This window comes from Mauremys mutica, chromosome 3, assembly GCF_020497125.1.
Source record: "Mauremys mutica isolate MM-2020 ecotype Southern chromosome 3, ASM2049712v1, whole genome shotgun sequence".
Lineage (NCBI taxonomy): Eukaryota > Metazoa > Chordata > Testudines > Geoemydidae > Mauremys > Mauremys mutica.
The window spans coordinates 37,994,897-38,019,365 of record NC_059074.1 but is presented as its reverse complement, the minus strand read 5'-3'; the positions used below and the strand labels follow the sequence as shown (position 1 = coordinate 38,019,365).

General features: G+C 39.5%; 1 protein-coding gene across 2 annotated transcripts in view; it reads right to left on the bottom strand.

The window, feature by feature from the left end:
* The window catches only part of MYT1L (myelin transcription factor 1 like), a 367,912-nt gene that overhangs the window by 101,914 nt on the left and 241,529 nt on the right, over positions 1–24,469 (bottom strand). The window contains exon 8 of one of the 2 annotated variants that reach the window (XM_045010646.1): positions 20,180–20,538. In XM_045010646.1, the coding sequence (XP_044866581.1) occupies positions 20,180–20,538 (359 nt within the window). Of the gene's footprint in view, positions 1–16,726; positions 16,818–20,179; positions 20,539–24,469 lie in introns of those variants that run through there. The other variant, XM_045010645.1, reaches the window with a different exon arrangement.

Genomic DNA, 24,469 nt, shown 5'->3' with positions numbered 1-24,469 from the left:
CCACATGCTAGTGTTCATTCTACACAGTGCTTGGGTATCCTGGGATGAGAGGAGGCTGTAGTTAAGCAGCAGAATTGATATACATAGTGGATTAGGTTGTGTCTATGAAAGGAAGAGCAGAGATCTGAGGGTAGTATATTGTGCAAACTACATTAGCTAATTAAGTATACCGTAGTATGGAGGATTATTAACAAGCAAAGATGTGTGTTATATTCAGCCGATAAGAAAACCCAAGTCATTGTCATAAAACCCATTTTTATTGTCAATCTTGGTATTATTTTACTTTACAAGTCTATTATTTTTGTGATATCCAAAATTCTGATGGCCTCAGTTCACTAAAATTGAGGTGCATCAGAACTTGGTTTTCTCAGTGCAAGACTTGGGGATAGAGTTCAGCTATTTAAAAATTTTCCATTTTATGTGTTTGCATAGAAGTAGGTAGTTAAGTTAGACGATAAGTCTGTGGAATAAGAAAATCAAATGTGTTTAATACTCTAATGATCATATTCTAAAATGAAATTTATAAACAAATCTCACATTACTGAAATTATGGCCCAGGACCATCTGTATAAAGAATATTCAGTGGAAACTGCTGCTTTCACATAGTACTTCTTGCAGTTGTGTCTGATAGGCAGCCAGAGGTGAAAGAAATAACAGTGAGAGCAATTAATGAGGCACTAAGCTACACTTCTGAAAAACGTTGATGTGTTCAAGCTTAAGACTTTAACTTCCAAAAGCTGTTGTGAAGCCAGCATATGTTTAACAGCATATTGAAACATAGGACATGAAGATGTATATTCTCTCAGTTCATTCATATTAAGACTGTCCATGTGTGCACTGACTGTTCCACACAACACCTTTTGAACCTTTGAATTCCGAGTTGATGTTTTGACTTGAATGACGGGCATATGGATGATTACCAATGGATGAATGTGCAGCACTTTGCCTATATTATAGTGCAAAGCCAAAATATGAATCACTTATTTCCCGAGTAAAGACATAAATTTATTTTGAGTGCTTGTGAAGCTGGGTAAAAGCTGTAACTTTAATACTGTATATTCTGTTAGATTGGTTTTATCCATTTAAGCTCTCCTGCCCATTCAACCCAAAAAAGGAGGAGGAGGGACAAGTGGAGGAGAAGAAGAAAGTGTAATGTTTGAATCTTTGATGAGGGAAATGGGAATAAATTCTCTTAATCCTTCAGTTACTATTTGTCTTCTACTTTATATTTCTTTAAAAACAATTATGTTTCTAGGGAAACATTTATTAATTAATTCCATGCAGTAGCTTTTTTTAAAAAAAAATAGGAAAACTACAGACGCATGTACCACTGTCATCTGGTCCAAGGCAGTTCTCCAGGGCTATCAGCACTCTGGCCAGATCCAGCAGCGCTCTTAGGCATGTGCTTAGTTTTGAAGCTACGTACTTAAGTGCTTTGCTAGGTCAGGCAAGAATGGTCATCACCCCGAAGGTTCAAGTCCCAAATTAGCATATGCTTTAGTTAACACGATTTTGGAAATATTTTAGTTTAACAATGAGGCAAAATTACTTTATACAAAACAATGTTACTTCCCTTTGATTCAACTGTATAAAATCTTACCATGCTATTATTATTTTTATGCTACCCTAAGTTTAACTTTTAACTGGTTCCACACATTTTGTTTGTTTAATGATAATATTAATTTTATTACGACTGCACACATTATAGGTGAGATCTTGACTGGCTGTTATATGGCTGTGTGGGGAGGGAGTATGGCACCTTTCCCCCATGGTTTACACAACCTTGCTAAAATTGTAACAGTTACACCTGGGAAAGCAGATAGGCTGCTACCAATACGTTTCTCCAAGGTATAGGTGGCCAAGAGTGAGGTCGGGGGTGTGTGTGGATACAGCTATCATTCTGATCCTTCCTGTGTGCTGCTGGCTGGCTGCACAGACAGGGAATATGCATAAGGGGAATTGCAGATTGTGCTCCCCCCATCGTGGCCCAACCAGGAGGTCTCCTGGTTATCTCTTGGGAGGGTACCTCCCCTCTGACAATGCCTTGCTGTGCCTTTAAGGCATGATCTAGCCTTATGTAAGTGGTGTCTGTATACAGATGGTTCGGCAGTAGAGCAGACTTAATTGTTGGCTGGAATCTCTGTGTCTGTTTCTCTAAGTGTCCTGAACATTTCTGCACGTGTGAGGTAAACTGGGTACCTTGTAGCTTGTAGGGAGTAGCTTTGTGATGAGCCAAAGTATAATTCCTCCATGGTTTCAACCATAGAAGTTGCTCTCTACATATCCTATAGGAAATGACAAACATTAAGATGTGCTGTTATACTAGGTAGCTGGACACTTTTCAGCAGTGTTTTAAAGCATCAGGTTCCTTCAGCCACCCAAACATATGTGTGTACCTGTATTACTGCCCTTACAAAAGTGAAGCATATTGGCTTTTCCATAGCACCTTTCATCCAAGGATCTCAAAGCACTTTACAAAAATTAATTAATAAAGCCTCACAACACCCCTGTGAGGTAGGTATTTTTAGCTCCATTTTACAGATGGGAGAAATGAGACACAGAGCGATTGAGTGAGCCATTCCAGATCACACAGCAAGTCACTGGAGAGCAAGGAATAAGACTTAGACCTCCTGACAGTGCTTCCTCCCTTTGCTCCTACCAAATACATTTTTATACATCTGTTTGGTAGAATAAACCTTGCCATATTTTTACTGTAAGAACTCATGCAAAGTAGCACCTTCTTTTTAAAAGGAAAATATACAGCATTTAGTTTCAGAGATTCTGCAGAGAGAGGCAATGATACTTCAGTAGTAGCTACATTCCTATCAAAAGCCACAGATTTCACAAACCAAAGGTTTCTCAAATCTGTGGCGTGCCTGTCATTTTATCTGCTTTTTCATGGGCCTGAGGGAAAATAACATGGCTACAATTCCCAACCTATGTGATTATACTAGCTTCCTGAACAGATGGAATTTTTCATCATCCAATCAGCATCCTCTGTTTTTTATGACACCTGACTCATCTCGCTACTGACTTAGTCATACACCAGTTCCTAAATGTACAGTATGCAATGTAATTGGGTTGCCCCTTTCCTCCTTCTGGTCCAACAAAGTGATAAATATAGATGTTCATACATAGGTCACACAAGCATGTCTGGAATATTTTAAAGTTGGTCTAAAAACATTTAAAGGGACACCATCAGATCATATCAGGTACAAATTTCTAGATGTTTGCAAAACAAACTTCTTTGCTTTTCATTTTTACAAAAATCTCAGACAAACAGAAATTGCCTTCTTTTCTGGAAAAATCCTATAACGGAGGAAACTGAGGTGAGAAAACCCAGTGAGCTTCCTCCAAATTCTTCCACTGTGGGTGGGGTTTCTTCTCACCCCTCCACTGAGGAAACAGAGGGATCATACTCCACACTGTGGAAGAGTCTAATCCAAAGTTCACTGAAGTCAACTGAAAAACTCCCATTGACTTCGGTGGAATTGGATCACACCCCAAATCTTTCAAAATCCATGTGGACTCCAAGGATTAAGTAGGCACTCAGGGCTGACAATATATAACTCTTTGCCTCTGCCCCAGTTCCTGTTATTCTCCTTTGCTGTGAGGGTGTTAAGTTAAAAACCAAAACAATTTATTTGTGTAATATTTGACATCTTTTTTTAACCTCTATTTGCAAATACATAAAATAAAATATCCAGAATTTAAAAAAAAATAATTATTTCTTAGATGCATTTTAATTACTATATAACATCTATGTAATTTTTTTTCCCTACTTCTCCCTAAAAAAACACTTACTATAGAGGTAATGTTGGGTTCCACAGCATTCAAATAATAACCAATGCTCAAAGAGAAATGAATGAAGTGTGGAAGTCATTAAACACTGTAAGGAAAGTCTGAGCTGAAGAACACAGCACATCACAGTGGGGTTCAGTATTATAAAATAGGAGTGAGTGCTGCAGAGCAGGTCTGTACAGACCTTCAGATATAATACATAATTAACTATTCTTTCTTACTGTGTCTTTTCTTCCATAAAAAAATATTTTCTTTCAGTCAGTCTTTTCATTTTCTCCCTGTTCCACTTTTTATCTGGTCTTACTAACTGATGTATGGTGTAGGGTTGTTGTTTTTTCTCCTTCAAATAGTAAATTTTAAAAGGAATAATAGGCATCCTTGCAGAATCAGAATTTGTACCTAACTATAGAACTGTCACTGGCAAATAAAGATGTTCTTTAATTGTTCATATTAAGATAAAATTGAAAATAACCAACATACATTTTAATTAATAATTTTGGAACCTTGAAATTGATAAATGTGCTCTAGTAAAAAAATAATGGATGTCTTCTCATATCAATTGGCAGGGATTCATACACAGTTTCACTCTATTCTGATCATCCTAATCTCTCTCTCTTCTTTCTCCCTTTGTATCCCTCTTGTGACCACTGTTTTTTGTTCCATCTGAGCCATGGCTATTTTCTAGCCCTCTGTGACTCAAACAGCTATTACCATCACCTCCTGTGCTCCCAGTATTCTTTTTCAGCTTCCTATCCATCCAATTATTTATTATTATGTATGCAGTACCATGGAGGTGTGCATGATGCTTTACAGTGAACATGTTTCTTCCCAAAACAGGGTATGATCTAAGGGTCCATTCCTCCAAACCCAATTCTACCACCCTTACTCATGTTGAACAATAACTTGCCTCACAAATATTCCCATTAGGTGATGGCAGAATATGAGAAGTTCTTACTCAGGAATATTCCCATTGACATTATAGAATCAGCCATGTAATTAGACAAAGAGAGCGCTCCAGACAAGCAAGGAGGTGTTTAAGGCCAGTTCAACAGTTACAAAGGGCCAATTTTTGCCATTCTTATGCACAATGTAGGGTTGCCAACCCTCCAGGATTGCCCTGGCGTCACCAGGAATTAAAGATTAATCTTTAATTAAAGAGTATGTCATGTGATGAAACCTCCAGAAATACTTCCAACCAAAATTGGCAACCCTAACAGTGAGTAGTATGTTACTCTACAAGTAATTTCATGTATTGAAATGGAACTCCTTGCAGAGTACTTCAACCTCTTTGTTGATGTTGTGTTTTTTTGTTTTGTGTGGCATTCTTCTGAATATCTCCAGGGAACACAGGGATATCTGAAGGGGCAGTTTTAACAGCAACCATTCTCCAAGAGGTATGTCAGTTTTTTCCTCACTCTTAGGCTATGTTTACATTGCAAACAGGAATGTGATTTGCAGCTCACGTAGACGTACCCACCTTAGCTTTAATCTAGCTAGATTGCTATAAATAGCAGTGAGGACATGGTGGTGCAGGCTTCAGTGCAGGACACAAATTTGAGTGTGTGCCCAGGGAATTCAGGCAGGTTGGTATAACTCTTGCTGAAGCCTGCTTTGAAGCATCTTCACTGCTTGTTAGCAGGCTAGCTAGATGAAAGCAAGTGTGGGTATTTCTACACAAGCTGCAATTCTCACCCATGGTGTGGTCTCTCTTTCCAAAACTGCATTCACCTCTGACTTGACCTGAAGGGAAGTACTTACTTTCCATTTCCTTCTTATGAAAAAAAATAGATATTCCACTTGCCTTTCTTTAATTACAGTGTCCTACTCAGTATCGACCTATGCACCAGGATGGCATTTCCACAGGGCTGGGACTTTTGTCTCACAAGCATTATATCTCACCATGGCAGTGGTATCCAATCTTGTCAGTCAGAGGGGAAAACATTATTGCAGAAAAGGTGAAGAGGCCGCAATCAATACTTTGGGACAGACCCTCTGGCCTGCTCTATTCGCTTTGCACAGAGACTGTGCAGGGGACTCGGTAGATAATCAGGGAGCTCTGACTGAGGCTGCTTCTCATCTTCTACTGCTTTCACTTCTCCTAGGCTTCCTGGAGGGAGCAAGGGGCTGGGTAGAGTAGGGGAGCCATTCTGTGCCAGGCATTGCCCTGGGCTCAGACATAGCCAGTTCAGTGTGTACTGGTTTCCTGCTCTAACTCAGGTTCCCACTGTCCACCAGGGAAGCTGGTGATGAAGCAGCGAAATCTGCTCTCCAAGCCCTGCAATACAGCAATGGAGTTGCAGCACAGAATGAAGAGCAGCTACTCACAGATCCAGGGCTGGCGCTTCAATTTAGGAAACCTAGGCGGTCGCCTAGGGCACCAGGATTTGGGGGGGCGGCATTTTGCCGCCCGCGGCGGCAATTTGGCGGCGGGGGGTCCTTCCATGCTCCGGGTCTTTGGCGGCAATTCTGCGGCGGGTCCTTCACTCGCTCCGGGACCCGCCGCCGAAGTGCCTCGAAGACCAGGAGCACGGAAGGACCCCCCTGCCACAGAATTGCCGCCAATGACCGGCAGCGCGGAAGGACCCCCCCGCCACAGAATTGCCGCCAACGATCGGGAGCACGGAAGGACCCCCGCCTAGGGCGCCAAAAACCCTGGTGCCGCTCCTGCACAGATCTAGTTCACAACAGAGCTGCTCTGGGGCTGTGGTGTAGAAGACTACTCAGGAATCAGAGACCTCCCTACCTTCCCCCAGGGCAGCAGGCCCAATCTGAATACCAGTTTAAAAATCACAGGAAGCAGCTCAGAGAACATGTTTCCAATCCATAATCACATGCACATTTTCTTCTTAGCACAGTTGTCCTCTAGGGTCACAGATTGGATGCTACTGGGGCACTCAATCTCCTTTTACTTACAACACTCTGAGCAATCCTGACTTTTTCTCATAGCGTTGGGTTTCTCTTTGCTGCATAGCTTTGTTGAGGATCAGCAATATTCTGTTACACAGAAGGAATTGTTGGGGGGAGGTTAGGAGTCAGTTTAAGATATTTTTGGGTGGTGGACAGGGACAAAGTTATGTGGGAACAAGCTGATGATGGTTAAGTGGAATGGCTTGTTTATGCTGCGTTGGGTGATGTAGAGATTATTAGATCCGGTTAGATGAATCTGCTCTCCATTCTGAGGTTGAGGATGTTCTTGTTAGGTAAGATTCTATTATGGGAAGGGGTCTTTTCAGTGTTTTCTTAATAATGCTGTCTGATTAGCCCTCAGGCTGGGGTGAGAGATCTGCTAGGTTTCTTTTCCTCCGTTTCCATCCTCTTGCTGGGTTCAATGGTAGGGAAACTGGGGAGATAAATATTCTATGTGCAAGAGTAACAGACTTTGTCTGTTTTTGAAGCTTTTTCTTAGGATATGGATCTTGTTTCCCTTTCCCCCACCACATCATTTTTTCAGGAGCCAGCTTCAGCATCTACATCCCCTTTAGTTCCTTCAGTTTGGTGGTTAGGAAGGCTGAGCAATGCTACTGTGAGCTGAAGATAGGGAGAGACAATCTCTGGGTGATTGGATTCATTGATACTTGTGATAGAAGGTATGGGGAAACAAAGCAGGAGATTCTGTAGATTGAGGTCTGTGGGTAGATTATTGTTATCTGTGGCATCATCATGGAAGGGTAGGACACCAATTAGTAGAGACCCTACACTTCAATTCATGTCGTTTAGTCCATGGCCAGTGACTCACTCTATCAATGTGCCTGCTACCACAGAACACTGAATCCGCTTCTGTTTTCAGCCATTGACAAAGAAGCCCCTAAGCACTCTCTGCTTATTTTCCAGCCTCACAGTGGTATAGTTTTACCTTTCACACCCTGAGAAGGGTAGTGACAGACTTGCCCAGAGACCAGTCAGCTGCAGGGTGTATAAACATTTATGGTATGGTATTGGTAGCGGTGAAGAAAACTTTGTTCTTTCTACTACTGTACACACAAAGTTATTTCCAGCAGGATTGTTACAAGTGGCTGTCCTCCTGGTATATCCTCAGTGGCTCCGCTTGGAAACTGACAGATCTTTCATATTGTGAGGAATTCCCCACCTGCTGTGCAGCTCTGCATTGGACTGGCTGTCCTGGTGGGAAAGGATTTGTGTCTAGGGAGGACAATTGCAACGGCTTCCCTAGGAAAATTTTGGTCAGGTTCTTCATGTTGTAATCTTGTCAACTATTGACCTGCCTCTAATCTGCCATCTTTGGGAAGATTATCTTGAAGGTTGGAACAAGGCAATTTTGGTGTCTCATGGATTCCTTCATCCAGGGCCGGTGCAAGGATCTTTCGTGCCCTAGGCGAAACTTCCACCTTGCACCAACCCACCCCCGCGCCCCTGCCCTGAGGCACCTCCCCCACCCCAGCTCACCCCTGCTCCATGCACGAGCACCCCGAGCACGCCGTGGCTGCTTCACTTCTCCCGCCTCCCAGGCTTGCAGCGCCAATCAGCTTAGGCACTGCAAGTCTGGGAGGCGGAAGAAGTGAAGCGGCGATGGCGTGCTCGGGTAGGAGGCGGGTCAGGGGTGAGCTGGGGCAGGGAGTTCCCCTGTGTGCCTCCCCCCCCCTTACTTGCTGCAGGCTGCCCTCCCTGTTCCCCCCTTCCTCAGCTCCCGCCGCCTAAATGCCGGCGGTGACCGGGGTGGCCGAAGATCCGGCCGCCGCGGTTGCTGCTGAAGAAAATGGCACCCCCCAAATCCTAGCACCCTAGGCAACCACCTAGGTCGCCTAAATGGTTGCACCGGCCCTGCCTTCATCCCTGTTAGTCTGGTTTTAGTATGTCATGGAGACTGTGCTGGTCTCATTGGCTGAGGATTTCCTCCTGTCAGTGAGGAATAGTCAGGAGTCTATGCTGATTCTTTTAGATATGAGAGTATTTTACACTGTTGAGTGTGAAGTTTGGCTACTTTACTTGCAGTCACTAACCAGGGAAGACAATAGAGTCTTTGTGACTTCTGGGGGTTGTTGAAATTTACATTACTCGGGATTGAAAACTTGAATCTGAAGCTTAGTTACCTGAAACCATGCCTGTCCTGCAATACACTGTGACAGTGGTTTAGTTCAAGTATCACAGCTAATTTCATGGATCCCACATTTAAATCTGGTTGCTAGTAGCAGAACAATCTCAACAGAGGGTGTTTCTTTCTGAAACTCATTTTCCTAGCATATCCAACAGAACTAGAATCTATTGAACTTTACAAATACTTCTCTTTTCTGATGTATGTCTTTGAGGAGATGATTGAATAGTGAAAGGGTTTGTTTGTTTTAAGGTAATTTCCTTTTCTTTTTGCTCATTGGAAAAGGGTATTGCAATGGTATTTATTAAATGTTGAGTATGTGCCCTGAGACATCAGAAGGTAGATCATCAATCAAGTAAATCAAGTAAAATAAATAATTAAATAAGTGCAATAGCTAGATTTCCATTATATATATGCAGTCTTAGCTTATAATGCGCAAATTATATTTTCTGATTTATTCTCTGAGCCTGTTTCTACTCTCAGAATGGTGCAAACCGGGGTAGCTATAATGAAGTTCAGAGGAGTTACACCAACATAAAACTAGTTATGAGATCAAAATCGCTTGCTCTAAATCCACCTGAGATCATGTTTGCTCTTTTCCTGCAAATATTCTGCAGATGACTCATACTAAAATCACTCTACGATTTTTTTCACTCTCAGTTATTTGTCCATTTTTGTATGATTATTTTTGGGCTCTAGTCTCATTACCTTAAATTTCTCTACATTGAAGTGTGTGGACCTCTTATCAGTCAATAGAACTAATCTACCCATTATTAATTTGTTTACTCTAACACTTTGTATTTGCTGCTGTACTATGCTTTATAACTTTCTAAATAAATTGGAAGAGTATCAAATGCTTCCCTAAAACTCAGATAAATCATGTTAATTGTTTCACCACAATCTATATATTGATGTACAGTACTTCAAGCAAGTGACTTCAAGCAAGGCACACATTTTCCAGGGCAATTATCTTTTTTATAAATACAAGGTGATAATTCCTAATTATGTATCTCTAAATGACAAGTACATTTGGCTCACCACTGTTTTTAATATTTTTCCCACAAATGAAGCCATGTTTACTGAGTCCATGGTTTACCGATCAGAGGTAGATAAACCTAACAAAGAGTCATGAAATCTTGCGTGGGTTTTTCAAAAGTACTCAGTTAGTCTAACTTTGCTTCCAGTTAAGTCAATGGGGATAAAACTTCCCTTAGCTTCAATGAGAGCAGAGTTACAGCAACACTAAGCGCTCTTGAAAATCGCACCCTTCATGCTTCCAAACCCATGCAGCCCAAACAACATTTTCAAGACATTTCAAGAACAAGTATGACTGTTCAATTGATATGATGTCATTATTTCAGCTCAAAATTAAGAAAACTAATAAAATAGAACCCAAATTATCTGGAGATCTCAAGAGAAAATAAATCTTCAGATAGATGGTTGAAAAAAACAGGGACTATGAGTGCAGCCTTCACACCCTGCTGGCTAACTTACCTAGACAACTAGCCAGCTAACTCAAGACCAGCTGGCTGGGCAGTAGGAGGTGGCAGCAGCAATAGCTCAGTACTTGCACAAAGTCTTTATGCATTAGTCAGACTTTAATACATATGCCCTTAGTGAATTCTTTAGGCCTGATTCTCTACTGCTCTACACTTTATGTAGTCCGGTACACCGGTGAAAAGTGAGTGTGAAATGCTCCCAAATTAGAATGGTGCTGCGAAGTAGTGGAGAAAAAGGCATAAATAGTTCAGTAGGTGTTTATGCACTGAAGTCTAATCTTGGGGGACATTATCAGGTGAAAACTGATACTAGATTTAACTAGAGTTCCAATAATTTAGGTCTGGTTGTACTAAATCATGGATGAGTTAATCCCCCAAAATAATACCTACATCAAACAATGCCACCAGCACAGGAAAAGAGTGGTGACATGATAAACAGATATTAGTCATTTAATGCACTACTTGAAGGTGCACACATACTGCGACAATGAGGGTCATATAAAAACCTATAGATAGAATAGAATAGAATATCCACACACATGCATGTGGATATGGACATGTTGCCTACCCCTGCTTCTGACCAACTGTTCTCCTGCCACTAAACCCATCTTCCTTTCCTTCCACTATGACCATGTCACTTTCCTTTTATTCCTTCGCTGTGCTCCTGTTGCCTTTCACACTAAGTTCAAGCTTTTCATTCTTACTTTCACGGCCCTGCACAATGCTGCTCCTATCTACATCTCTGCTTTCTTATCTGCCTAATACTCTGCTGTAACTGGCACATGATTCCCTTACCCACTGTCTGCAATCCTCCCAGCCTGACCTCCTAATAATTCCTTTGGAATCAATATTTTTCTTCATACTCATTCCCATTCTCCCCTTTACACTTGGAAGTTGCTCACTCTCCCTGGATAACAGAAGTTCTCCCTCCCCTTTCTTCAAACAAATCCCCCCTTAAAATATTCACTTCTATGCAGACTTTCAACAATAGTCGCCTAAAGAGAGAACAGATGATTAAACATACTATCAACAATATTATGTCACTTCCAGATTGGATCTCATCTGGCATTTTGTGTTTGAACTGTAACTTCTGTAAATTCATAGAATCATAGAATATCAGGGTTGCAAGGAACCTCAGGAGGTCACCTAGTCCAACCCCCTGCTCAAAGCAGGACCAATCCCCAACTAAATCATCCCAGCCAAGGCTTTGTCAAGCCTGACCTTAAAAACCTCTAAGGAAGGAGATTCCACCACCTTCCTAGGTAACCCATTCCAGTGCTTCACCACCCTCCTAGTGAAAAAGTTTTTGCTAAGATCCAACCTAAACCTCCCCCCACTGCAACTTGAGACCATTACTCCTTGTTCTGTCACCTGGTACCACTGAGAATAGTCTAGAGCTATCCTCTTTGGAACCCCCTTTCAGGTAGTTGAAAGCAGCTATCAAATTCCCCCTCATTCTTCTCTTCTGCAGACTAAATAATCCCAGTTCCCTCAGCCTTGGGGCATGGATCATATCTTTTCCTATGTTTGCAGAGTGGTATACAAACAGACTGTACTCATCAGACATTAAAAATCAGTAGTGTTTTAAATCTATTGATTGCTTTATCTACCAAGTCCTGTGGTTCCACCGCTCTTCTGAATGTTCTAGTAATAATTATTGGTCATTTGGTATTCCACTTGTTCTTTGTTACATTCTTCTGGTGCTTAATTATCTGAGGGTAGGGCTTTATTCATTATACTGTAGAGGGAGGAGAAATGACAATCAACGTTCAATATGAAGCCTGACTTTAAAACTGAATGACTGTTTTAATTATTGCAGACAACGCCAAGATAAGTAGGGGGCTTCTCTATAAAGATTTTAGTCCAGTGCTTTGCTGGATGTCCAATAAGCTGTTTAGCAAATGTTTCTCAGTTATACAGAACTTTTTTGTAACATTAGGGATATGGTAGAACTGCAAATTTGATACTTGGGACATAATATAGATCAGAAGGAATGATCAGTGCAGTGTGTACAATGCCTAAAAGGGTATGTAATAAACAAAGAGCTCCCATCTCAGCCACTATATGGAAAAATAATGAAAATCTTGATTTCTTTAATGCTTTTTTGTATATGGGGCAGGCCAGGCCAAATACAGCTCTTTGAAGTCGCTGACATCAGTGGAGTTACTTTAGCTTTACAACAGCATAACTGAAAACAGACATGATGTCCCATGCTTCAGTGCTTACCTAGCCATCTTCCAGCAGTTTGTGAGATTAGGATTGTCAAAGCTATGGATTCTAGTTTAATTTGATCAGCTCACATGATCAGTTCATGTCAAATAAGGCTTAATCCTGTCATAAATTAGCTAGTACAAGGTTTCTCACACATAGATGTTTCAAAACATCTTCTTTAAAAAATTTAAACAAACAAACATTAACCACCTTTGGCACCAGGTATTATTTATATATGTAATACAGGTGAGAGGATAAAAAAATAACAAAAATTAATATCCATATTATCTGTAGCAGCCTACATATACCCATTGATTCAGGGAATTTTAATAACCAAGGTGACCAAAACGAGCTTGATTTCCCTGATCCTTTGAATAGTCCTCTCTAATTAACACTTTTATATCCTTAACCCAACTTCTTGTTCCTTTGCTAGCATTAGCGTTCTCTGTCTTTTGCTGACTGCACTGGCAAGCTGGCTGGCTGGCTAATTCTAGCTCCTCAGACTCACAGACTGTCTGTAACCTAAATTAATTAATTCAAGCGAATGTACCTCTTAAGATATAAAAGTATTGTCTCATGTGCGGTATAGGTGACAGAAGAATACAACTTAATTGTTCTGGAACCCATTACGCAAAGGAGACAACACTCCTATAATAACAGTTACTCACGATTATATAAATATATTTATTATAGATTGTTGCTTTTGTTTCACATGGTAATTTTCTCAGTATGCTTTTCAGTTTAGTATTAACCCCTGGTGGAACCGTTTAGTGGAAAATTTCAGGAGCTCCTCACTAGCCAAACAGAAACTTCCACTTTTCTGGATGAAATCCTTCTGGCCTTATTCATTCAAAATTCCAGTAGAATACATGCTGTAACTCCAATGGGAGCATATCCTGAGTAAAATGAGCAGCATTTGGCCCTCTTAGAGCTGCGTGAACCAAGAATCTTAACAAAAGAGATCAAATTAGAATCTTTAATATTGACTTGGTGATGAGCAGAATTTCCACGCATGCTTTTGGAATCACCAAATGCAAATGTCAACAGACACTCATGTAGGCTATGTACCCTCTACCTATACTGCTACATATTCTTGACAGCTTAATTTTGTTTTCTCCATCTTGGAACTTCTGGCTCTGGAAAGCAATGGAATTCACAGGGATAATGGATATTAAAAGTCAATTCTTATACACCATGTGAAAACCTTCCCTTATGTGCCATCTTTCAGATGTGAGACTTTCAAGGACATCATCAGGTCATATCTGTTTGGAATACCCATGGAGAGGGCAGGTATTTAATTTTATTCACTAAGGTCTAGACTGAGCCTTTAGGCACATCCCTGTGTAAGCAATGGTGCATAGCTGTCTGACAAAGGGAGGATCACTGGTAAGGAACTGAGTTTCAAAGAGTCACAATAGATATAAGAGTACACTCCTAATACTACAATATTTTCCCCTTGAATTCCTCCCCAAATCCCACTTGCTCCAGGAGGGAGTAATTTAATACACAGCTCTGCCACCCACCATGGGGAGGAGGTGGAGTCAAGGATACACTGCATTTGTGCACAGGTAAAGGAAAGTAAGAGATGCACAACCCCTCAGATTGCCCCTTCTCCTAGAACCACAATCTGTGAGTGTCCTATATGACTGTGCCCCAACTCCCCTGGCACAGCTGCAAATTAACAAATTGCAGTGAAGTCCAAAGGTAATTAGTCATTACTCAGTAAGGCCAATGCCTTGTTTTCAATTAAGATTCCGGGCAACAGTCAGCAAGTTACAAAATAAGTGCTAATACAACCAAAACTATAGTCACAGATAAAACAGATTCAACACAAAACAAAATTAAATCAACTGTCAAGTAGTTCTGGTGTGAACACTTACAGTAATACTCTCCTCTGAGGTCTCTTATCCAGACTTCAAATTTAATTATTAATATTGCATAATTTGTCCTAACTCCATTTGCAGAACTGCTGCTGATGTCAATGGAAGTTCTGTGTATATATTTACAGCAGGGATCCAGTATTTGGATCATCAAGGTGATATTGTATATTGTACAAAGCTGTAACTAGACTGTTTACTTTTGAAGGACCAGAAGATCTTGTGCCTGCATCTGATGTTTTGATACACTAAGTATGTAAAGTCTAAACTAAGCAAGATACTTAGCCACATTAACTCACTTGCTTAAAATTGGGAAAGCCAACAGATCTGCTCACATGCTTAAAGTTGGGCACATGTTTAAGCACCTTGCTTAATCAGGGTCTGAAATAATTGCTACCCAACTGTGTTATGCATTTACAGACAGAACAGTGTCTATTTAACATTTTGTAAAGGAGGATGTGACAAACATAAAATTACTTTACACACATGTAATTCCACTGATTTAAATGGAGTTATTCCTGATTTATACTGATGTAAGTGAGCTCAGAATCAGGTCCAGTCTCACAGGAGCATTGGAAGAAAAATTACAACATTTGAAGAATATGGTTAACAAACGATACTGTCTAAGAGTACCAAATGGTAACCACCTTAACTATATAGTATTGGAGCAAGTGAAAGCCTATCTAGCGACAAATTTGTTTTTAAACAAAAAATAGCAGAGTAAGCATGATAAATATATCTGGCCCAATTCCACAAGAACTAGAGGTATCCAGAGGGAATCTACTAGCTAGCTTTTCTCTAAACCCTATTTTTAAGGCTTGTGCATTCCTGCACTAAGCTACTTGTTTTTTAAAAAAAATCACATTATTATTTCCAGTTGAATTCGGCTGGGGAAAGTGTAATTCTGACCAGAGTAATTCTAACTCAAATGATACAAACTACTAAAAATGAAAACATTGAACAATCTCTACATTTACACAGGTCTAGTTTGGTAGGAATGATACATCTGGTACAAAAACAAAGACATCAAGAATTGTTATACAGTAGCATGACCTGATCACTTGCATACCTTTGCATCTCTGAAATCTACAGATGAAAGGCAATATTAACAGTTTGTATCAACAAACATCAATCAAGGGACTGAAGTAAGGTCTTCTGGTCATTGCTGTTAGGTTTTTTCCCCATTATACTGTTGGTGGCAACATACCCCCATCACAGTATTCTCCATCTTCTTTTATAAAGGAGATGAAAATATAGAGCAATACACATGAATAGAAGAGTCCACCAGCACATTCTGAAGGATTGCTTCCCCTTCTGTTTATTAAATCCTCTCTGATCCTGGAAAATGCATTCCTTTCCATTTATTGTTCTAAGCAGTGAACAGCTGTTTCCTGGCCTCTTCATTTAAGGCTGTCATTTCTTTGGTTAGATGTTTTGCATATATGGTACACCAAGACAGGTGCCTAGCTTTTTTGCTCCGATTAATGTGGAATGCTTTACTGTGTTCACCAAATGTGTGACTGCTTTCTTGCTAATAGTTTGAATAAATGAATGTGATTGATGCTAGGCAGATTGGACAGGCCAGCTCTCTGGTACAAACCTGTTTATTTCATTGTTTCAGAGACTTAGAGATTCTTAAGTTGCAAGGACAGTGAGGAATCTGTGTTCTACCACAATATCCTCAGTACCGATTCATTCATCTTTAGATTGGTGTTTGTGTCTCCCTTTGCTTAGAAGGACATGCATAATCAGCCACAGAAGCAATCTGATGAAGGGATCAGGAGATAAAGGAGGGCACTATCAAAGTTAAACTATAAACTAATAGGTGGACTTCAAGACATCAGGTATCTGTATACCAATAGCCTAGTGTGTGCTAGTGGGGAAAAGGCAAAATTTCACCAGAGTATTAAAAAACAGTAGTCCAATTTGTAGAAGTGAGAAAAAGGTGAAGCATTTCCACTCTGTATTTCCAAGTAATAGTCTGTAATGCAAAGATTTATATTCAGTCTCCTTGAATATGCTGCAACTGTGTCTTGCAGTTATGCAAACATTATGTGATACCTTGTACTGGTATACTGTATATGCTACTATGAATTTGAGGGAATTAATATGATATAAAAGGGAGTATTTATCAAATCTATACATCCTGACCATTCACCTTTTAGTAAACTACAATAAATCTTTTGTAGCATGATCATGTGAAATGGATTAGACTTGATCAATGTATTCAATTTACTTAGATCTAGAATCAGCCTGACTCCTCCTGACCCTGAGGGATTATGAAATACCTGGAGTACAAGCCATCTTGAATGTCTTCATGTGATATAGGCTAAATGGTGCCTTGGAACATCCGTTCCTGGAGCTCCTCCAACGGAGATTTCTTTCTATAATAGAAAAGCTTTGTGAAACAGTCTTTGGGAACCAGCTATCTGAAGTGATCTCTTCTCAGAAGGAGAAATACCTTAGTTTGCCTTGCAAAGCAAATGTGCCCTAAGTATTTGACTACAGGGATTTTCAGCAATAACCACCAAAGTGAAGGGGCACTCCCTAAAAGTGGGTTTTCTCTTACTATCTTACTGATAGCCTTCCCATGTGGATTGGAATTTACAGGTTAGATTATGTTAACAAGGGTCACGTGTCTGCTTTCTCTTTTGGGGATGTGAAAGAAATTGGAAAGATCTGTCTTTCCTTTCATAGTGGTAGTACTGTACGTAAGGGCTTTTCAGGCCTGTGCTACATTTTGATTGGATATATCCCTGTTCTTCAAATAGATTCATTACATTTAATGAAAGGTTAAAATGAATGTTGTGGCCATTGAAAGGGCATTTTAAGCATTAATTTTAGTACAAGTGATTATATACTGAGATATCAGCAAAGGATTTGGGATCTAGCTCCAAAAAGTCTTTGGTTCTCTTAAATTGGTATTTTGAGATTTGTAAGAGTGTTGCTTTAGGATGCTTCTGTGTCTTCCAAGTCCTTTATTAAAGGTTCGGCTCTAGGGATAGGATTTTCTAAAGGGCCTCAGAGATTTCAGAGCTCAAGCCTGATTGTCATTCAATAAGAATTATGTTCCTAAATCACTTAGGCCCCTTTGAAAATTCCAACCTAAATTCAGTTTCCTGTTACAAAGGGGTAACTCCAGAATCATTACAATTAGTTATTTGCAGTGTCTCTGGATTTACCCCCATATAATAGGAAACTTAATTTGGACCTAGGAAATTATATAGTACATTGCTTTATGTTTCTCATACTTGTTGACTTAGAGATCACGTTCCCATCTGATAGAATTTTTCTAGCAAAACTGTCTGAGATTTTAATTGTCTTGTCCATTAAGACTAGGCTTGGTTATGAGACTGTGCAAAATTTCTATAATCTCATAAAACTACAGCACCACTGAAAAAAACGTCTATAAGCACTGCAGAGACACCTTTATCTAGAAGTTCTACTCTTAGTTTCTAATTGTAATTATGTTGGCTGTGTGCATACTGTGATTTTCCCAGAACAAACTCTTAAATGATTCACCTTAAGGGAGTTCTAAAAATATAAGCAGAGAATTCCAGTAAATGATGAAAGATTCCTGTATTATGAGCAATGGAAGGAGAAGACATTTTAGGTTCTCGGTCAAAAACCATATAAAATAAATTATCCCCAAAAATCTGTTTGTTTAAATATCTTCTGGACCTCTCAAAACAACAAACTATGGCTATCATCTCAAATCTAGGTCTTCCCACTCCTTGACCTAAAGAAAAAGAACTTCTTATTATCTTCATCATTAGGCACTAGTAACTCTATCTCATGAATCAACTGTGCTGTAACTAGTATCACCTGTATTATAATATGCTGATTCCAAAAAGGTCATAAAATTAATTTGCCCTAAATAATTCCACTGTTAAGCCCCCTATTTTATTAGACTTTCTTTTTTGCATTCCCAGTATTTTACCGAGAAATACTTTTTCTTTTATCTAGGCAACTACATATTATCCCTGAAGTAACATGAGATCCTTTGGGTAGCTGACCTGTTTGACTTTTCATCTACTCTAATATGATGTCTAGCTAATATAGGTACTTCTGCAAAATTCCTAACTTGCAGTTCTTAATTGGAGCCTACTCAGAGAAAGAAACAATAGCAGCCACTAAAGTTGTTGATTAGGATCACTAACTGTACGTGCAGCAGTGCTGGACATAAGTAAAGCACCATGATCTGTAATATCTGTACCAGTAAACCTAATACAAAGCTTGGCAGAAGGAAGTTTCTTTAGCTCCTAAGTGTTTTTCCCCCTTAAATCATTTTTGATAGTGTAGATTCATTATTGTCCACCTGGGCCCAAAACCACTGCAACAGCTCCACTATGATCCAGTTGCCATTACCTCTTAAGAAAGAACTGCTAGAGTTCCTATGCAATCCAACAGGATAGCAATTGCAGTCACACACCTGCCTGAGCTCAGATAGACTATCCTTACAGGTTCTGAAACAACAGAGTCTCTTTGCATAAGGAAACAGCCTCCCCTGGCATCAAACTCCTTCTGAACTTTCAAGCTTGGCTACCTTGTTTTTAATAGTTTTGGTAGGCAAATTAAAAGTGAATGAGGAAATGCTGTGGGTTGAGGCATCTGCAAAAAAATGCTCATAGCCATCTGTAAGCCACACAGTTGTCTGAATGAAAAGTACTTCCTAAATCTTTTTCTAAACCTGACCTAAGAGAATGCTGATACAAAAGTCAGACAACTTTCATACCTGGTTTCTAAGAGGAATCTGACTGAGGAGTGCTGAAAGTTTTTCTTATATTTTTATTGGTTAGAAAGGTGAATCTACCAAACCAAAAATGTGTTCCCTGGAAATGGGAACAAAATACTTTTTAGATAGCTCATAAATCTTTGCACGATTCTTCATTTTTACCCCAGTACATTATAATGTAATTAATGGAGGGATTCTGAGGTAAGCAGACAGTGATTGTATATTTTGAAAAATATGCTTACACAGAGTCCACAATCCCAGTAAACAGAGATGTCAATGGATTAATCACAGTGCTACTACATTAGCTGGGCTACTAATTAATATCTATATAGGTAAAAGGCATCAAATGTACGGTACTGTATTCAGAAAATATAATTTTAGAAGGACTTTCTTTGTGTAAACCTGTCACTCTCCATAGTTTTAATAAAATCAACTAAAGTACACAACATCCAAGTCTCAAAGAACCAAAGTATCTGATAACATTTCATTCTAATATTGTTTGTCCAAAAGAAAATTCAGGACCAAATTTTCAAAGGGAAGAGATCCACTTGTGCTCACCAAAAAAACACCTGCAAATACTTGACCGCATTTATCTGAGCAATCTCCGCTATTAGGTGGGCAGATTCAGTAAATGCACATGCAAATGATGAGAACAGGAATTTGCAGTTAACCATTTGCTTGTACCTTTACACAAATTTTGCATGCATACCTGGCAATTGCATGCATTAATCCAGTTACCCATTTCTGCAGGCATTTTTTCACGCACACACTTCTATATTTGAAAATTTGACACCACTAGGCATCAAAAATATTTAGAAGACAGTCATTAAAATAGATGTTAAAAGAACACTGTGGGGTACATTTTCAGCAAGGCACAGGGAGATTTAGCTGCATGACTTCCATTAGCTTTAATGAGAGCTGCACAGCTAAATACCTGGACACCACACTGAAAGATTAACACATAATACACACAATGTTTACTTTTTACTAATACTCTTATTATTACCACGTTCTTCCTCCTCCTCCTCTTCCTCCTCTTCTTCCTCCTCCTCCTCCTCCTCCACATCTTCTGCTTCCTCTTCATCCTCCTCTTCTTCCTCTTCAATCTCCTCTTCCTCGTCTCGATCTATTTCTTCATCCTCCTCCTCCTCATCACCTTCATTGTCATCAGAATACTCCTCCTCCTCTTCCTCTTCCTCTTCTTCCTCCTCCTTTTCATCCATCTCCTCTGTTCCATCAGTTTCATAACACTCATCTACTGAAGAGTTGTCTGCTTTAACCACAAAGGGTTTTCTTTTGGGAGCAGGTTCTTGGGGTTGCTTATCTTGTGTTTTTCTTTTTTTTGCCAAAGGACAGCCATAAACACTATTTGGAAAAATAAAAGACTCATGTTATTACACTGACTGGCAGTTCTCCTCTGCAGGTCAGATTGTACAAAACATTATGTCATTTAATCAGGTTTTATAATTATTTACTACATTAATTGCTTTCCTTAAAATGTACATTTTTGAAAAAAAACAACAAAAAAACACTTTGCTTAGGCAATAATGACCAAAGGGGAAAGCCCTTCCAAACCCTTATGGCATCTAGTCAGTCATTAACTGTCTGGAAATGCTATACCCAGGGATCATCACTGCAATTATAAAGCTAATAAGAATTCCCCCCCCGCCCCGCACCACCACCACTGTGTTGTCTCTGCTGCATGTTGAATTTTGTTCCATGGTGGACACATTTTTTTTTATTTTATAGCAAATATTTTTTTTTCCTAGCAATTATTGATTAGTACTGTAAGGAGTGGGAAAGCAGTCCTTCATATATTTGAACTATTCAGTGAGATTTTGATCAGTTACAATTGGGATCTGCTCCTGCAACATTTGAAGCTAAGAGTAGGACTGGAACCTTACATATAGATAATAATAATAATAAATTGCTCTTCAATTATTCACTTTACCTCTCCATTATGTGCCATGAAGGCGCATAAAAAGCAAAACAAACATAAAAATTGGCAGAACTAATTTTAGAAGGTCTCAAACATTCAAGTTAAAATGTATCCATAAAAATCACGATATTTTCCAAAAACACCAGTGCTGAAAGTCAGACTTATCTGAAGTTGGGTATCATCTGTTCTCTGATCATCTTAGCTACAGGCATAACAACATTATAGAACAGAAGAGGACCATGCTACTTTTCTGTAGAGTTGTCCACCTATCTGTCCAGCTTAATGTTTTCCCCATAATTTCTGGTCTAATATGATCTCCATTGCACAGCCACTATTTCTTCCTCTGAGAGAGCTCTGTTGCACACATTGAATTATCCTCTGTGTAAAAAGTTTCACTTGAACTTCCTTATTGTCTGAACTTAACTGCAGCTCAAGCCACATTGTTTTTGAGCCTGTTTCCTGTCATGAATAGTTTTGTGACATTCAAACTCTTCTCTATAGCACTTTATACATATCAGAATATCTGCGCTTAATCTCTTTCACAATTTTCCTTCCTTTCCTCACAGTTACAAACCACTGAGACACACTATCATTTTTGTAGCCACCTGACACCTTTTGGAGTTCTATCAATAGCCTTTTAAAACATGGGGTCCCTCCCGGTGCTCAATACTTCAGATACGGTCTGTATGGTGCCATAATGGTCGTCTCTGATTTGAACTATAGTCCATTATCACAGTTTGTCATTTGCTTCCCTGATGATTTTAAGTTTCTGCCATACTCATCCTCCATATCATTCATACTGTTAGTACTATATCTTTCTTGAGTGCAAGTATCATTAATACCATATTCTTCAAGATTCTGATTCTTATTTTTAAAGCTGTCAGTGGGCTACACCCTGACTATCTCCAGGACTGCCTCTCTCTCTCTCTCTCGCTCTCCCTCTCTCTTTTCACAACCCTCTTAGAATATTTTAATTAACAGGCAGGGCTCAGGTAAAATACTCAGGGGTGAGGGGCCGAAGCATGTCCTCATTTGTGAAAATCTCAGCCACTGGAAATAAAGTGAGCTTGAGTTTTGTCACATTTAGAATGCAATGCAGAGCTCACCTCTTTTTTCCACACTGTCCACAATAAAAAAGGCTGCTAAATACTTGCAAAGCCATCTCACCCAAACCCAGTTCTCCTAGAAGTCATTCTGGGAAGGGGCAGAGAATATGGTCCTAGTCAGACTACATCAACACTCCTTTTAATTTTTGGATTTCGCAACTAAAGGCCATTGTGATTGACATATTAGAAATCAATTACAGGTAAAGATACGGCAACCTAATTGCCAGTCATAATCCTATTTACTATTTTCAACCTTGTCTAGATTTCTCTACACTACATTTCATAAGGCACCTAAGAACCCATGACATTTCTTCTAGGCCCAGTCCCACTAACCTGCAATTGAAATCTGTGGGAGTTAGGTGCCTTACTTGGTTAGGTTCCTATCTGCATGTATAGACATGCACAAAGCTTTGTAAATCTAGCTGCATGTCTGTTCTCTCTTTGTGTGTGCTCAGTGTGCTCAACCCTGAAAGATGCTGGCTACTCTAGCCCCAATCCAGGTGAGCTCATAAGCAATCAATTGAACTTAATGGGACTTCTCACAGGATTCAAGTTAAGTGTGTATTAAGTACTTTGATGGATTGGGACCAGAGTACCCAGTACCCTCTAGGATTGACAATACAGTCAGTCTCCCAAGAAAATGAACCATGTGTGTTAACCATGACCACCTTTTGGTCAACTTCAACCAGTTTACACCAATCCAAACTATTTGCTCTTTGATCAACATCTAGAATCTGTTCTTGGCTGTGTTTGGATATTAAGTCCTACAGGTCTGAAATTACCTTGATTATTCTTATGAACCCTTTAAAAATATGGTCTTTCATGGACTCCCCTATTGTTTTCAGGTATATCTTAAGTTCAGTGGACATTAAAAAAAAACATTTTTCTCTGTCAGAATCCTGGGAGACAGGCCATCAGATCTGGAACTTACTTTCTATTTAGCTGCCCTAATTTCTTATCTTTCTTTGCTTTATCTATTCTTGTATTACCCTTAGTTTCATTAATTGTTCATATTCTGCCTCCAGGACATTCCTATCTCTTTCTGGCATTTTCCCCTCATTCCCTCTGGTAAATACACTGAGGAAAAGAAAGCATTTTGCTTCACAGCAATCTCTGCCTCATGTCACTAAACTCCTCTCACAGTCAGATAAGGAGACTTTAGTCTCTTTTATTGACCTCCTGGTCCTGATATATCTGTAAAATCTGTTATTGTTGTCCCCATACCTTCTGCAATGATCTTTCCATTTTCAATTTTGGCTTCTGTGATCATTGTCTTAGCCGCTTATTTTCTAGACTTGTGTATACCCTCTCATAGCCATGATCCTATTGATTTATGTCTTGTTTGCTTTTCTCTTTTATTGCTCCCTATATTCGTTTCTCCCCAACCACCCACCTACCCCCCACCACCCCACCTCACACCCCATACATGCACACTTCAGCTGTATTTGTTTTCATTAGAACACCTACATGTTGGGCTTCCTGCAATTTCCCTCTGAATACTCCCCATTTCCTTTCTGAGTCCCTCCCACTCATTTTAGTTTCTCAGGATCTTTCAGTAACAATGCCTATGGAAAAGTCCCGTAGAACTTGCTAGGGATGAAACCAGTAGGGGTATAGAAAAATGTATTAGGGTTCAAAAGAAACAATCTTATGTAACTACCTGATGGTTCAAAAACATACAGTATTATTGTTCTCTATTAAATGCTATAGGACTTCTAATAGTGGAATACACATTTTGATCCCCAAATTCACATATTATTTCTAAGTCATCCCTCTACTTTTACCTTTTCAACCATGTCTTATGTGTCATTAAAGATATTACTGACTGATGTTCCCTACCCCCCACTTGTTGCATCAGATAGCACATGTCCACCAGCATGCTATCTGAATAGATTCTTTCTTTAGTGTCCTATTCTATGAGTTCCATGCTGCAGTTCTAACTCAAGCAAAGAACTCATTGGCTTCAGAAGAAAAGTCAAGATGCAATTTCAGGCTCTGCAGTTGAGTAATAGTCTACATTGCTTTTTCTTCTTCTTTGTATTAGCACTTTAAAAATATTGGATCTGAGTTTAAAAATCTTAAAAATTATCCCCAACAACACTGCCCTCCTCTTTTCACATGACATTTTAATTTGAGTTAAAATATAGTCTTTGGTGGATATTTAGGCACCTTAGCAAGTTAGGCACCTAACTCCTATCATTACAATGGGAATTATGCACCTAACTTGCTTTTGAAAATCCTACTAGGTGCC